The sequence below is a fragment of the Pan paniscus genome, chromosome 7 (assembly GCF_029289425.2).
Source record: "Pan paniscus chromosome 7, NHGRI_mPanPan1-v2.0_pri, whole genome shotgun sequence".
NCBI classification, from domain to species: Eukaryota; Metazoa; Chordata; class Mammalia; order Primates; family Hominidae; genus Pan; species Pan paniscus.
Genome location: NC_073256.2, coordinates 22,813,707 through 22,826,600, shown reverse-complemented (window position 1 = coordinate 22,826,600; position 12,894 = coordinate 22,813,707). Strand labels below are relative to the sequence as shown.

The following is a 12,894-nucleotide window of genomic DNA, read 5'->3' as shown; positions in this document are numbered from 1 at the left end:
CGATCATTCTGTCCGTCAAGGGAGATAGAATCACCGTGTCTTCTACCGGAGTGAATCGTGAGAGACCTAAGTCCAGTCTCCAGAATCAGTTGCTTGTTTGGGGTTGAAAGCTCAACTCCCCATACCTAGGCCACGGGCCCTGTGGCAGGTGCGGTTTACTCTTGGACTAGGTAGTCATGGCAGAGGAACACACAGTATCCGAGGATGCACACAGCACATTGTGTTCTACAGATTTGACCGACTGGTGGTGAGGTCTCCTCATGACCACACCGGCAGGGAGTTAGCAGGTGGCTTCCTGTGGGTGCGTGAATATCCAATGTGCTTAACCATCGACATGTGTGTGTTTGTGTGTGTTTCAGGTGACCCAACAGTCAACCCCTGAAAAAGGCGGTCACAAAACCCCCAGGCGACGAAGATGATGGCACGTCGGGACCCCAAATCTTGGGCCGAGAGACTGGTGAGAGCCCAGACCCTCCAGAAGCAGCGGAGGGCCCCAGTTGGGCCAAGGGCTCCCCCGCCCAGTGAAGAAGATCCCAGGGTAAGTCTAGCCCTGGATCTCTTGGGTATCGGGGTGGGGGTGGGGACGGGGGGAGGGGGTGTCACACGGTCCTCAGAGACTGGGTTGGATTCCAAAGAGCTCTGTCACCACCACCCAGGTTGCTTTTCCCATCCAAGGTGGGCGTGGCTTGGGACCTTCTCCCCGGCCCGATAGGTCCCTTGAGAGACTCTTGGGGGCAACCTCCCTTTCTACTTAGAGTCCTGTGTAGCCACGTTCGACTGTGTTGTTGACTTCGGGTTCACCGTCGTGCCCCTTGGAACCTTGAGTCCTTCCTTTCAGAGTTCCTCCGTCACGTGGGCTTTGGGAGGGAACATCGTATCCGAACTCTCCCAGCACTTAACGGCCCCCATGCCGGTGTCCCCTCTTTGGAATCCTTATTCAGCTCTGAATTCACAATCCGTCCCAATGTGGACGTGGGATCGCTGCCTGTGGCTTCAGCTCACTCACCGACATCACTTCCTTTCCACCCACAGCTCAAGTGCAAAAACTGCGGGGCCTTTGGCCACACGGCCAGAAGTACCAGGTGCCCCATGAAGTGCTGGAAGGCAGCCCTGGTTCCAGAGACCTTGGGGAAAAAGGAAGGGAAGGAAAACCTGAAACCATGGAAGCCCCAGGTTGAAGCCAACCCGGGGCCCTTGAACAAGGATAAGGGAGAGAAGGAAGAGAGACCAAGGTGAGCAGTGGGAGGGGTTTTCACCACTCTTAGGGTACTGCCTCCTAAGGACATGGTGTCTCTGCACCTGCACACCGTGTGCCTTTCCGTCTCCGGGCCAGGGAAGGAACGCTGCAGAGAAATAGGCCGGAGCTCCGTGTCCTCCGGGGTTCCACACCCAGGAGCTCCTTTGGCTCTGGGAGATTCAGGGACGGGGAGAGGCGGGGGCGCTTCGTGCAGGTTCCCCACGACAGGGGGAAAAGCGATGGAATCCAAATCACAGTCCTTAGTTGGGAAGCCTAGAGGGCCACCTGGGGGACGGGAAGGTTGGCACGTGAGGGAAGGTGCAGAGGCGGAAAGGGCACCAGATGTCCATTTCTGTATCACAAAACACGGAACGGGGCTGGGCCCCACACAGGGTTCTCCCTGTCTCCTGGGGAAAACCAGGGGGCACGGCCTGACCTTTTTCTGTTCTGCAGGCCACAAGACCCACAGAGGAAGGCTCTCCTCCACATGTTTTCTGGGAAACCTCCAGAGAAGCCGCTGCCGAATCGAAAAGGATCCACGGAATCTTCTGATTATCTGAGGGTGAGTGTCACCCCGGGCCCCTGGTCCTTTTCTCCTCTAGGTCACCCTGGTTGATTTCCTTTCAGCTTCCCGTCTGCGGGAGGAAATCGGGGAACCCCTCTTTCTTGCCTTCTTGGGGTCAGGGACTCCACGATCCTTCCAGGTCAATTTGATTCCAGGCCAAGGCATCTGAAGATGCCGTATTTCCTGTTGCTTTCTTTCTGTCCAATTATGGCAAGCCTGCCAACAACATGTTCCTAGCGGCATGAGGAAATTAGTCCCTCAGAGGCCCCAAACGTGGAGAAGGCTAAACCCAGGAACATGCATGTGTTCAGAGAAGACGTCCTGAGTACCCTTGAGCCACCAACCTGCCTTCGGAAGGGCATCAGTCCGTTCCACTTCATGGAAGGCTGAGTGGAGGCGCTTTGATCCAGTTAATGCCCAAGACGCGATCTTTTGAACAATGGTGTGCTTAGATCAGCTACACATAGCTCGAGAGCGCATCTTTCATGTGTCTTGTCCTGATCAGCACTCAGGTGGAGGGTCTGTCCCTACTTCCAAGGACCGCCTGTCGATACTGTACTAAGAATTTCATGGCGTGTGCACCTTGTCTTTGGATGTGCTTGATTTTCACGTTGGCTCCATGCGGAGGAACTTCTAACCTGTGTTGTTTCCTCTCTTTCAGGTTGCAAGCGGGCCAATGCCGGTCCACACAACCAGTAAGAGGCCGCGCCTGGGCCCTGTCCTCGCTGATCGCTCAGCTACCGAAAGGTCTGACAGGGGCTCCGTCTTGGCTTCGCCGTCTCCCCTCAGAAAAGCCAGTCTGAGCTCCTCCTCAAGTCTTGGACCAAAGGAAAGACAGACAGGGGCTGCGGCCGACATCCCTCAGCCTGCAGTCAGGCAGCAGGGCCCCGAGCCTCTCCTCGTGGTGAAGCCGACACACAGCAGCCCTGAGGGTGGCTGCCGAGAAGTTCCCCAGGCTGCCTCCAAAACCCACGGCCTGCTCCAGGCCATCAGACCGCAGGCACAGGACAAACGTCCTGCGGTGACCTCACAGCCCTGCCCGCCAGCCGCCACACACAGCTTGGGCCTAGGCTCCAATCTCAGCTTCGGGCCAGGAGCCAAGAGACCTGCCCAGGCTCGGATTCAGGCTTGCCTGAACTTCCCCAAGAAACCGAGACTGGGTCCCTTCCAGATCCCCGAAAGCGCCATCCAGGGAGGTGAGCTGGGGGCCCCGGAGAATCTCCAACCTCCGCCAGCCGCAACCGAACTTGGACCAAGTACGTCGCCCCAGATGGGCAGGAGGACACCCGCCCAGGTGCCCAGCGTCGACCGGCAGCCTCCGCACAGCAGACCTTGCCTGCCTACTGCCCAGGCCTGCACCATGTCCCATCACCCAGCGGCCAGCCATGATGGGGCCCAGCCTCTCAGAGTGCTCTTCCGGAGACTGGAAAACGGACGCTGGAGCTCCAGCCTCCTGGCGGCCCCCTCATTTCACTCTCCTGAGAAGCCGGGAGCCTTCCTCGCTCAGAGCCCTCATGTGTCAGAGAAGTCTGAGGGTCCCCGTGTTCGTGTCCCACCGAGCGTCCTCTATGAGGACCTTCAGGTTTCCTCCTCCTCAGAGGACAGCGATTCTGACCTGGAGTGAGACTGCAGGTGGCAGGGGCTCCTTGGCCTCCAGCTCCCGTGACTTGGAGGGGACTGTGGGACTGAGGAGTGCAGAGCAGAGAGCAGACTCTGTGCGGTGACTCCGAAGCTCCCCGGCTGTGGCGCTTCTGTGGATGTGGGAGTCCAGGCCAGGCAGGGAGCAGATGCAGGGGCTCTGCCTCATTGAATTCTGGTGAGGGACGTTGTAGTTCGCGTGGTTCTCCGGAAACGCGCCAGGAAAAGCTTCCGTGCCAGAGATTCGTTGCCTCAGAAACTGCGTGACGCGCAGGAGTCAGACTTCCGCTGGGACGTCAATAGGAAACTGGGGAATTACTGTGTATTTGCTCTCTAGATGACTGAATAAGGGAAAAGTTAGGGAACCCTGAGAGGTGCAGCCCTTCCGCTGTGCCCCGCCCTGAGAGCAGTGTTTTGGACGCTGGGAAGCGTGCTGTGCAGAGCGCTCTCGGGGTCTTTCCTCAGCCTCGAAAACTGGGCTGTGGAATGCCTTTGTACATGTGTGTGTTTAATTGGTTTTGAAGTGAATAAAATTCTCAAAAAGATGACATATTGTCTTTTGACTCTCATTCCGTGTTTGTGTTTAACTGATTTTCCGAGTGAAGGGGTGGCCTGCCCCTCCACACCTGTGGGTGTTTCTAGTCGGGTGGGATGAGAGACGGAGAGAAGAAATAAGACACAGAGACAAAGTATAGGGAGACAACAGTGGGTCCAGGGGACCGGCACTCAGCTCACCAAGGACCTGCACCGGCACCGGCCTCTGAGTTCCCTCAGTTTTTATTGATTATGATTTTCATTATTTCAGCAAAAAGGAATGTGGTAGGAGAGCAGGGTGATAATAAGGAGAAGGTCAACAAAAACAAACAAACAAACAAACAAACAAACAAAATACACACACGTGAGCCAAAGAATCTATATCATTACTAAGTTCAAGGGAAGGTACTATGCCTGGATGTGCACGTAGGCCAGATTTATGTTTCTCTCCACCCAAACATCTCAGCGGAGTAAAGAATAACAAGGCAGCATTACTGCCAACATGTCTCGCCTCCCGCCACAGGGCAGCTTTTCTCCGAGCTCAGAGTTGAACAAATGTACGATCGGGCTTTACACCGAGACATTCAGTTCCCAGGGGCAAACAGGAGACAGTGGCCTTCCTGCATCTCAACTGCAAGAGGCTTTCCTCTTTGACTAATCCACCTCAGCACAGACCCATTACGGGTGTCAGGCTGGGGGACAGTCAGGTCTTTCCCATCCCACGAGGCCATATTTCAGACTGTCACATGGGGAGAAACCTTGGACAATACCCTGCTTTCAAGGGCAGAGGTCCCTGTGGCTTTCCACGGTGCATTGTGCCCCTGGTTTATTGAGACTAGAGAATGGCAATGACTTTTACCAAGTATACTGCTCGTAAACATTTGGTTAACAAGGCACGCCCTGCACAGCCCTAGATCCCTTAAGCCTCGATGTTATACAACACAGGTTTTTGTGAGCTCCAAGTTGGGTCAAAGGGGCCGCGGCAAAGCTACAAATGATCAACATCTCAGCAAAGCAATTGTTTAAAGTACAGGTCTTTTTCAAAATGGAGTCTCTTATGTCTTCCCCTTCTACATAGACACAGTGACAGTCTGATCTCCCTTTCTTTACCCTACATCCAAGGGCTTGAACATTTCTTGACTTGTTGGCAATCCAAATCGTTATGTCTCCGAAACAGAGTTGACTGAGGGGACCGCAGGGCTGGGCAGGACCTTTGACTTCGTATACAACCACAGGAGCAAGAAAACCTCAGCCCCACTCTACCAACACGCACCTAGTAAAATTCCGCCAACCGAATCTCACCCACGCTAACACGTGGGGAGCGTTGCTTGCACCACGAGTCCCCATTTGGCTCAACCGCCGATGCCAAGTGTGTGGTTCCAGTTGCGACGGCCCCCCGTGAAGTGGCTTCCGGATGTGCGAATGAACCAGGCAGAGTTTCACTGGCCAAATAGACCCCAGCAAAGCTGAAGTCAACTCCCACATTTGGGATGTACTTCAGAGGTAAAACATTCATCCCGTCTTCTTTCCGGATGTCTGACACCGTGGTTCTCCCCCTGATCCTAAGAGTAGCTGAGGTAGAGACTCACTGAAAGATCTAGGCAGGGAGATCCCATCATGCACAGGCTCTCTCCATTCTCTGACCTGGGAACAACTCTGAGCAGGATTCCACATCTAGGGGGCCTCGGAACTGAGCGGGATTTTCTGAGACACACCAAATGGCTGCTCCCTTTCCGCCGCTGTTGAGGGTCGTTATCTGGATTATCCAGATCACCTAGAAAGTATCCGTATCCAGAATCAATAAGATCAACTCTCTGCTCCTCTGACAGCAGAAGGAGCAGGACCATAAGGAACCAAAGAGCGTGGAAGGAAACGATGTGACAGGAAAGCTCAGAGAACGGCCACAGGGGGTCGTCAGCAGGCCTTCCAACCTGAATCATGAATAATTAATGAAGCGCAAATCAAAGGGGACTCGAGTTTCAGCAGGAGCAATTCATCCAACGGGAGATCGCCGGAGGGCCAACACGATTGAGAGACTGGGAGCCGGGTGCAGTGTCAAAGGGGACGCGACTGGTTCCAAAGCTCAAGAACACCATGGGGTCACTTGGGCTACGTGAGAAAATGCCCCAGTGTGCTGGTTCATCATTCCGACTCCTGCCTGTCTCTTCCCGTCCAAGGAACATGGACCCTAAGTCGTGCAGCTAGCTGCAGATGACCATGGGCAGAATTAGGGGCCGTGGCACAAAAGTTCACCGACACGGGAGTTCCACAGAAGGTGCGGTGGATCTTCGCAAATCCAGAGACATGGCAATGGGACCCAGGGAATTAGAGCCTCACAGGCATCCGGGAGACTTTTCAGGCATAATGCCTGGAGTCGCAAGACGAGCTGAAAAAGGAGCCAGGCACTGAAGGACAAAGCGTTGTTGACTTTCCTCATCTGTGTTTCCCAGTGCGGTCCAATTCACGGTGGTTTCCAAGCGCCTCCTGGAGGAGAAAACACATGAGGGTGCGGTCAGGGTTCTCTGCTGACAGACTTACCTTGGGGAAGAAAGAGAAGCTCTGAAGATGGATCATGGCCGTGACTGCACGTCAAGGAGAATCTCCTTGATGACACTGAGGCCCACGTCGAGATAGACTAAATGTGGTCCAATTAAAAGGTGTCTATTTTACCACATTTTTTAAAACAAAACAAAACAAAACAAAACAAAACAAAAAGATGGAAAAGAAGACAGGGGTACAGGCACCAGTGTTACATGTCTGACGGGGAGCATCTATTCTTCAAAGCTTGCAGCTGTACACGTAGGTTTTAGAATGTCTGTCAGCAGTGGACATGATCTTAGAGTGGGCTGTGCAGATAGACCTTTCCAGGTCACGTAATTGGATTAAGTTAATTGCAATGAAGGTACAGGTAACTGATTAGGTTAGGGTACGTTCCACGTCAGGTGACCAGAGACAGTATAAAAGGCAGCCTGGAAAGCAGAGGTCCCTCTCCGCCCCTTCCTCCGTCGTCCTGGATGCTGCATCGCTTCCAGCGGGGCTGCTCCAGCACCTGCCCATCTCAGCGCCAGCCGGGGAAAGCAAGTAGACGTGTAATTTCAGGTTAGTTTCACTGAACTATTGTTTTTTTCACGCAATCCCTGAGGGGTGTGGGGGTGGGGGGAAGAGACACAGGAGGCAGAAAGAAACCGATCACACTGGGGCTTGCTGGTGGGGAAGGATGTGTTCTCGTTACTAGTAATTCTTGCAACAGAAAACGAGAAAACATATCCGTCTCCACGTGTGGGATAAGACCAAGATGGGAATGCGAAAAGAAATGTACTGCAGCATGCTGAATTGGTGGGTAAATGGAAAAAGGACTTTGGAAAAAAGGGTGGTTTGCCCTTCAGCCGTGTAAGACGTCGATACGATGTGGCACTTGTTCCCCGTTTGTTCAGATGAATTCGTGTGGTATGCGTAAAATACCAGAAAAAATAAATAAGCAAAGAGGGGCTGGAGCTAAAGCCAAAAGGTAGAACAGGAAAGACCATCACCTGCTAGTGTGGTAGAGAGGAAGGTAACTTCTCTCTATGAATTTGTGCTTGGAAGTTGCCTAATGAAATGGCCAGAGTAGCGATTCAAGTTGTCACAGGAAGCATCCCATATCCCTGACTTCAAACAGACCTGCCAAAGGGTGGCGCAAGCCATGCCCTGTGTCTTCGATCATTCTGTCCGTCAAGGGAGATAGAATCACCGTGTCTTCTACCGGAGTGAATCGTGAGAGACCTAAGTCCAGTCTCCAGAATCAGTTGCTTGTTTGGGGTTGAAAGCTCAACTCCCCATACCTAGGCCACGGGCCCTGTGGCAGGTGCGGTTTACTCTTGGACTAGGTAGTCATGGCAGAGGAACACACAGTATCCGAGGATGCACACAGCACATTGTGTTCTACAGATTTGACCGACTGGTGGTGAGGTCTCCTCATGACCACACCGGCAGGGAGTTAGCAGGTGGCTTCCTGTGGGTGTGTGAATATCCAATGTGCTTAACCATCGACATGTGTGTGTTTGTGTGTGTTTCAGGTGACCCAACAGTCAACCCCTGAAAAAGGCGGTCACAAAACCCCCAGGCGACGAAGATGATGGCACGTCGGGACCCCAAATCTTGGGCCGAGAGACTGGTGAGAGCCCAGACCCTCCAGAAGCAGCGGAGGGCCCCAGTTGGGCCAAGGGCTCCCCCGCCCAGTGAAGAAGATCCCAGGGTAAGTCTAGCCCTGGATCTCTTGGGTATCGGGGTGGGGGTGGGGACGGGGGGAGGGGGTGTCACACGGTCCTCAGAGACTGGGTTGGATTCCAAAGAGCTCTGTCACCACCACCCAGGTTGCTTTTCCCATCCAAGGTGGGCGTGGCTTGGGACCTTCTCCCCGGCCCGATAGGTCCCTTGAGAGACTCTTGGGGGCAACCTCCCTTTCTACTTAGAGTCCTGTGTAGCCACGTTCGACTGTGTTGTTGACTTCGGGTTCACCGTCGTGCCCCTTGGAACCTTGAGTCCTTCCTTTCAGAGTTCCTCCGTCACGTGGGCTTTGGGAGGGAACATCGTATCCGAACTCTCCCAGCACTTAACGGCCCCCATGCCGGTGTCCCCTCTTTGGAATCCTTATTCAGCTCTGAATTCACAATCCGTCCCAATGTGGACGTGGGATCGCTGCCTGTGGCTTCAGCTCACTCACCGACATCACTTCCTTTCCACCCACAGCTCAAGTGCAAAAACTGCGGGGCCTTTGGCCACACGGCCAGAAGTACCAGGTGCCCCATGAAGTGCTGGAAGGCAGCCCTGGTTCCAGAGACCTTGGGGAAAAAGGAAGGGAAGGAAAACCTGAAACCATGGAAGCCCCAGGTTGAAGCCAACCCGGGGCCCTTGAACAAGGATAAGGGAGAGAAGGAAGAGAGACCAAGGTGAGCAGTGGGAGGGGTTTTCACCACTCTTAGGGTACTGCCTCCTAAGGACATGGTGTCTCTGCACCTGCACACCGTGTGCCTTTCCGTCTCCGGGCCAGGGAAGGAACGCTGCAGAGAAATAGGCCGGAGCTCCGTGTCCTCCGGGGTTCCACACCCAGGAGCTCCTTTGGCTCTGGGAGATTCAGGGACGGGGAGAGGCGGGGGCGCTTCGTGCAGGTTCCCCACGACAGGGGGAAAAGCGATGGAATCCAAATCACAGTCCTTAGTTGGGAAGCCTAGAGGGCCACCTGGGGGACGGGAAGGTTGGCACGTGAGGGAAGGTGCAGAGGCGGAAAGGGCACCAGATGTCCATTTCTGTATCACAAAACACGGAACGGGGCTGGGCCCCACACAGGGTTCTCCCTGTCTCCTGGGGAAAACCAGGGGGCACGGCCTGACCTTTTTCTGTTCTGCAGGCCACAAGACCCGCAGAGGAAGGCTCTCCTCCACATGTTTTCTGGGAAACCTCCAGAGAAGCCGCTGCCGAATCGAAAAGGATCCACGGAATCTTCTGATTATCTGAGGGTGAGTGTCACCCCGGGCCCCTGGTCCTTTTCTCCTCTAGGTCACCCTGGTTGATTTCCTTTCAGCTTCCTGTCTGCGGGAGGAAATCGGGGAACCCCTCTTTCTTGCCTTCTTGGGGTCAGGGACTCCACGATCCTTCCAGGTCAATTTGATTCCAGGCCAAGGCATCTGAAGATGCCGTATTTCCTGTTGCTTTCTTTCTGTCCAATTATGGCAAGCCTGCCAACAACATATTCCTAGCGGCATGAGGAAATTAGTCCCTCAGAGGCCCCAAACGTGAAGAAGGCTAAACCCAGGAACATGCATGTGTTCAGAGAAGACGTCCTGAGTACCCTTGAGCCACCAACCTGCCTTCGGAAGGGCATCAGTCCGTTCCACTTCATGGAAGGCTGAGTGGAGGCGCTTTGATCCAGTTAATGCCCAAGACGCGATCTTTTGAACAATGGTGTGCTTAGATCAGCTACACATAGCTCGAGAGCGCATCTTTCATGTGTCTTGTCCTGATCAGCACTCAGGTGGAGGGTCTGTCCCTACTTCCAAGGACCGCCTGTCGATACTGTACTAAGAATTTCATGGCGTGTGCACCTTGTCTTTGGATGTGCTTGATTTTCACGTTGGCTCCATGCGGAGGAACTTCTAACCTGTGTTGTTTCCTCTCTTTCAGGTTGCAAGCGGGCCAATGCCGGTCCACACAACCAGTAAGAGGCCGCGCCTGGGCCCTGTCCTCGCTGATCGCTCAGCTACCGAAAGGTCTGACAGGGGCTCCGTCTTGGCTTCGCCGTCTCCCCTCAGAAAAGCCAGTCTGAGCTCCTCCTCAAGTCTTGGACCAAAGGAAAGACAGACAGGGGCTGCGGCCGACATCCCTCAGCCTGCAGTCAGGCAGCAGGGCCCCGAGCCTCTCCTCGTGGTGAAGCCGACACACAGCAGCCCTGAGGGTGGCTGCCGAGAAGTTCCCCAGGCTGCCTCCAAAACCCACGGCCTGCTCCAGGCCATCAGACCGCAGGCACAGGACAAACGTCCTGCGGTGACCTCACAGCCCTGCCCGCCAGCCGCCACACACAGCTTGGGCCTAGGCTCCAATCTCAGCTTCGGGCCAGGAGCCAAGAGACCTGCCCAGGCTCGGATTCAGGCTTGCCTGAACTTCCCCAAGAAACCGAGACTGGGTCCCTTCCAGATCCCCGAAAGCGCCATCCAGGGAGGTGAGCTGGGGGCCCCGGAGAATCTCCAACCTCCGCCAGCCGCAACCGAACTTGGACCAAGTACGTCGCCCCAGATGGGCAGGAGGACACCCGCCCAGGTGCCCAGCGTCGACCGGCAGCCTCCGCACAGCAGACCTTGCCTGCCTACTGCCCAGGCCTGCACCATGTCCCATCACCCAGCGGCCAGCCATGATGGGGCCCAGCCTCTCAGAGTGCTCTTCCGGAGACTGGAAAACGGACGCTGGAGCTCCAGCCTCCTGGCGGCCCCCTCATTTCACTCTCCTGAGAAGCCGGGAGCCTTCCTCGCTCAGAGCCCTCATGTGTCAGAGAAGTCTGAGGGTCCCCGTGTTCGTGTCCCACCGAGCGTCCTCTATGAGGACCTTCAGGTTTCCTCCTCCTCAGAGGACAGCGATTCTGACCTGGAGTGAGACTGCAGGTGGCAGGGGCTCCTTGGCCTCCAGCTCCCGTGACTTGGAGGGGACTGTGGGACTGAGGAGTGCAGAGCAGAGAGCAGACTCTGTGCGGTGACTCCGAAGCTCCCCGGCTGTGGCGCTTCTGTGGATGTGGGAGTCCAGGCCAGGCAGGGAGCAGATGCAGGGGCTCTGCCTCATTGAATTCTGGTGAGGGACGTTGTAGTTCGCGTGGTTCTCCGGAAACGCGCCAGGAAAAGCTTCCGTGCCAGAGATTCGTTGCCTCAGAAACTGCGTGACGCGCAGGAGTCAGACTTCCGCTGGGACGTCAATAGGAAACTGGGGAATTACTGTGTATTTGCTCTCTAGATGACTGAATAAGGGAAAAGTTAGGGAACCCTGAGAGGTGCAGCCCTTCTGCTGTGCCCCGCCCTGAGAGCAGTGTTTCGGACGCTGGGAAGCGTGCTGTGCAGAGCGCTCTCGGGGTCTTTCCTCAGCCTCGAAAACTGGGCTGTGGAATGCATTTGTACATGTGTGTGTTTAATTGGTTTTGAAGTGAATAAAATTCTCAAAAAGATGACATATTGTCTTTTGACTCTCATTCCGTGTTTGTGTTTAACTGATTTTCCGAGTGAAGGGGTGGCCTGCCCCTCCACACCTGTGGCTGTTTCTAGTCGGGTGGGATGAGAGACGGAGAGAAGAAATAAGACACAGAGACAAAGTATAGGGAGACAACAGTGGGTCCAGGGGACCGGCACTCAGCTCACCAAGGACCTGCACCGGCACCGGCCTCTGAGTTCCCTCAGTTTTTATTGATTATGATTTTCATTATTTCAGCAAAAAGGAATGTGGTAGGAGAGCAGGGTGATAATAAGGAGAAGGTCAACAAAAACAAACAAACAAACAAACAAACAAACAAACAAAATACACACACGTGAGCCAAAGAATCTATATCATTACTAAGTTCAAGGGAAGGTACTATGCCTGGACGTGCACGTAGGCCAGATTTATGTTTCTCTCCACCCAAACATCTCAGCGGAGTAAAGAATAACAAGGCAGCATTACTGCCAACACGTCTCGCCTCCCGCCACAGGGCAGCTTTTCTCCGAGCTCAGAGTTGAACAAATGTACGATCGGGCTTTACACCGAGACATTCAGTTCCCAGGGGCAAGCAGGAGACAGTGGCCTTCCTGCATCTCAACTGCAAGAGGCTTTCCTCTTTGACTAATCCACCTCAGCACAGACCCATTACGGGTGTCAGGCTGGGGGACAGTCAGGTCTTTCCCATCCCACGAGGCCATATTTCAGACTGTCACATGGGGAGAAACCTTGGACAATACCCTGCTTTCAAGGGCAGAGGTCCCTGTGGCTTTCCACGGTGCATTGTGCCCCTGGTTTATTGAGACTAGAGAATGGCAATGACTTTTACCAAGTATACTGCTCGTAAACATTTGGTTAACAAGGCACGCCCTGCACAGCCCTAGATCCCTTAAGCCTCGATGTTATACAACACAGGTTTTTGTGAGCTCCAAGTTGGGTCAAAGGGGCCGCGGCAAAGCTACAAATGATCAACATCTCAGCAAAGCAATTGTTTAAAGTACAGGTCTTTTTCAAAATGGAGTCTCTTATGTCTTCCCCTTCTACATAGACACAGTGACAGTCTGATCTCCCTTTCTTTACCCTACATCCAAGGGCTTGAACATTTCTTGACTTGTTGGCAATCCAAATCGTTATGTCTCCGAAACAGAGTTGACTGAGGGGACCGCAGGGCTGGGCAGGACCTTTGACTTCGTATACAACCACAGGAGCAAGAAAA

The 12,894-nt window shown here is 54.2% G+C and overlaps 2 protein-coding genes across 2 annotated transcripts; both read left to right on the top strand.

Annotated features, from left to right (window-relative positions):
* The first annotated feature begins 415 nt into the window (after positions 1-415).
* Positions 416-3,426, top strand: LOC129395891 (protein FAM90A15-like). Its single transcript, XM_055107324.1, has 4 exons — positions 416-538; positions 1,033-1,232; positions 1,691-1,799; positions 2,464-3,426. Exons 1-4 carry the CDS (start codon positions 416-418, stop codon positions 3,424-3,426), a joined length of 1,395 nt encoding a protein of 464 aa, XP_054963299.1.
* A 4,659-nt stretch (positions 3,427-8,085) lies between these two features.
* LOC129395892 (protein FAM90A15-like) lies at positions 8,086-11,096 on the top strand. Its single transcript, XM_055107325.1, has 4 exons — positions 8,086-8,208; positions 8,703-8,902; positions 9,361-9,469; positions 10,134-11,096. The coding sequence occupies exons 1-4, from the start codon at positions 8,086-8,088 to the stop codon at positions 11,094-11,096; spliced, it is 1,395 nt and encodes a 464-aa protein (XP_054963300.1).
* The last annotated feature ends 1,798 nt before the right edge of the window (positions 11,097-12,894 follow it).

Bases quoted from the DNA above. Each gene is read 5' to 3' on its own strand.
- LOC129395891 (XM_055107324.1), top strand. From the start codon at position 416: ATGATGGCACGTCGGGACCCCAAATCTTGGGCCGAGAGACTGGTGAGA. The intron at 1,233-1,690 runs GTGAGCAGTGGG...TCTGTTCTGCAG, and splicing joins GAGAAGGAAGAGAGACCAAG to GCCACAAGACCCACAGAGGA. The intron at 1,800-2,463 runs GTGAGTGTCACC...CCTCTCTTTCAG, and splicing joins AATCTTCTGATTATCTGAGG to GTTGCAAGCGGGCCAATGCC.
- LOC129395892 (XM_055107325.1), top strand. From the start codon at position 8,086: ATGATGGCACGTCGGGACCCCAAATCTTGGGCCGAGAGACTGGTGAGA. The intron at 8,903-9,360 runs GTGAGCAGTGGG...TCTGTTCTGCAG, and splicing joins GAGAAGGAAGAGAGACCAAG to GCCACAAGACCCGCAGAGGA. The intron at 9,470-10,133 runs GTGAGTGTCACC...CCTCTCTTTCAG, and splicing joins AATCTTCTGATTATCTGAGG to GTTGCAAGCGGGCCAATGCC.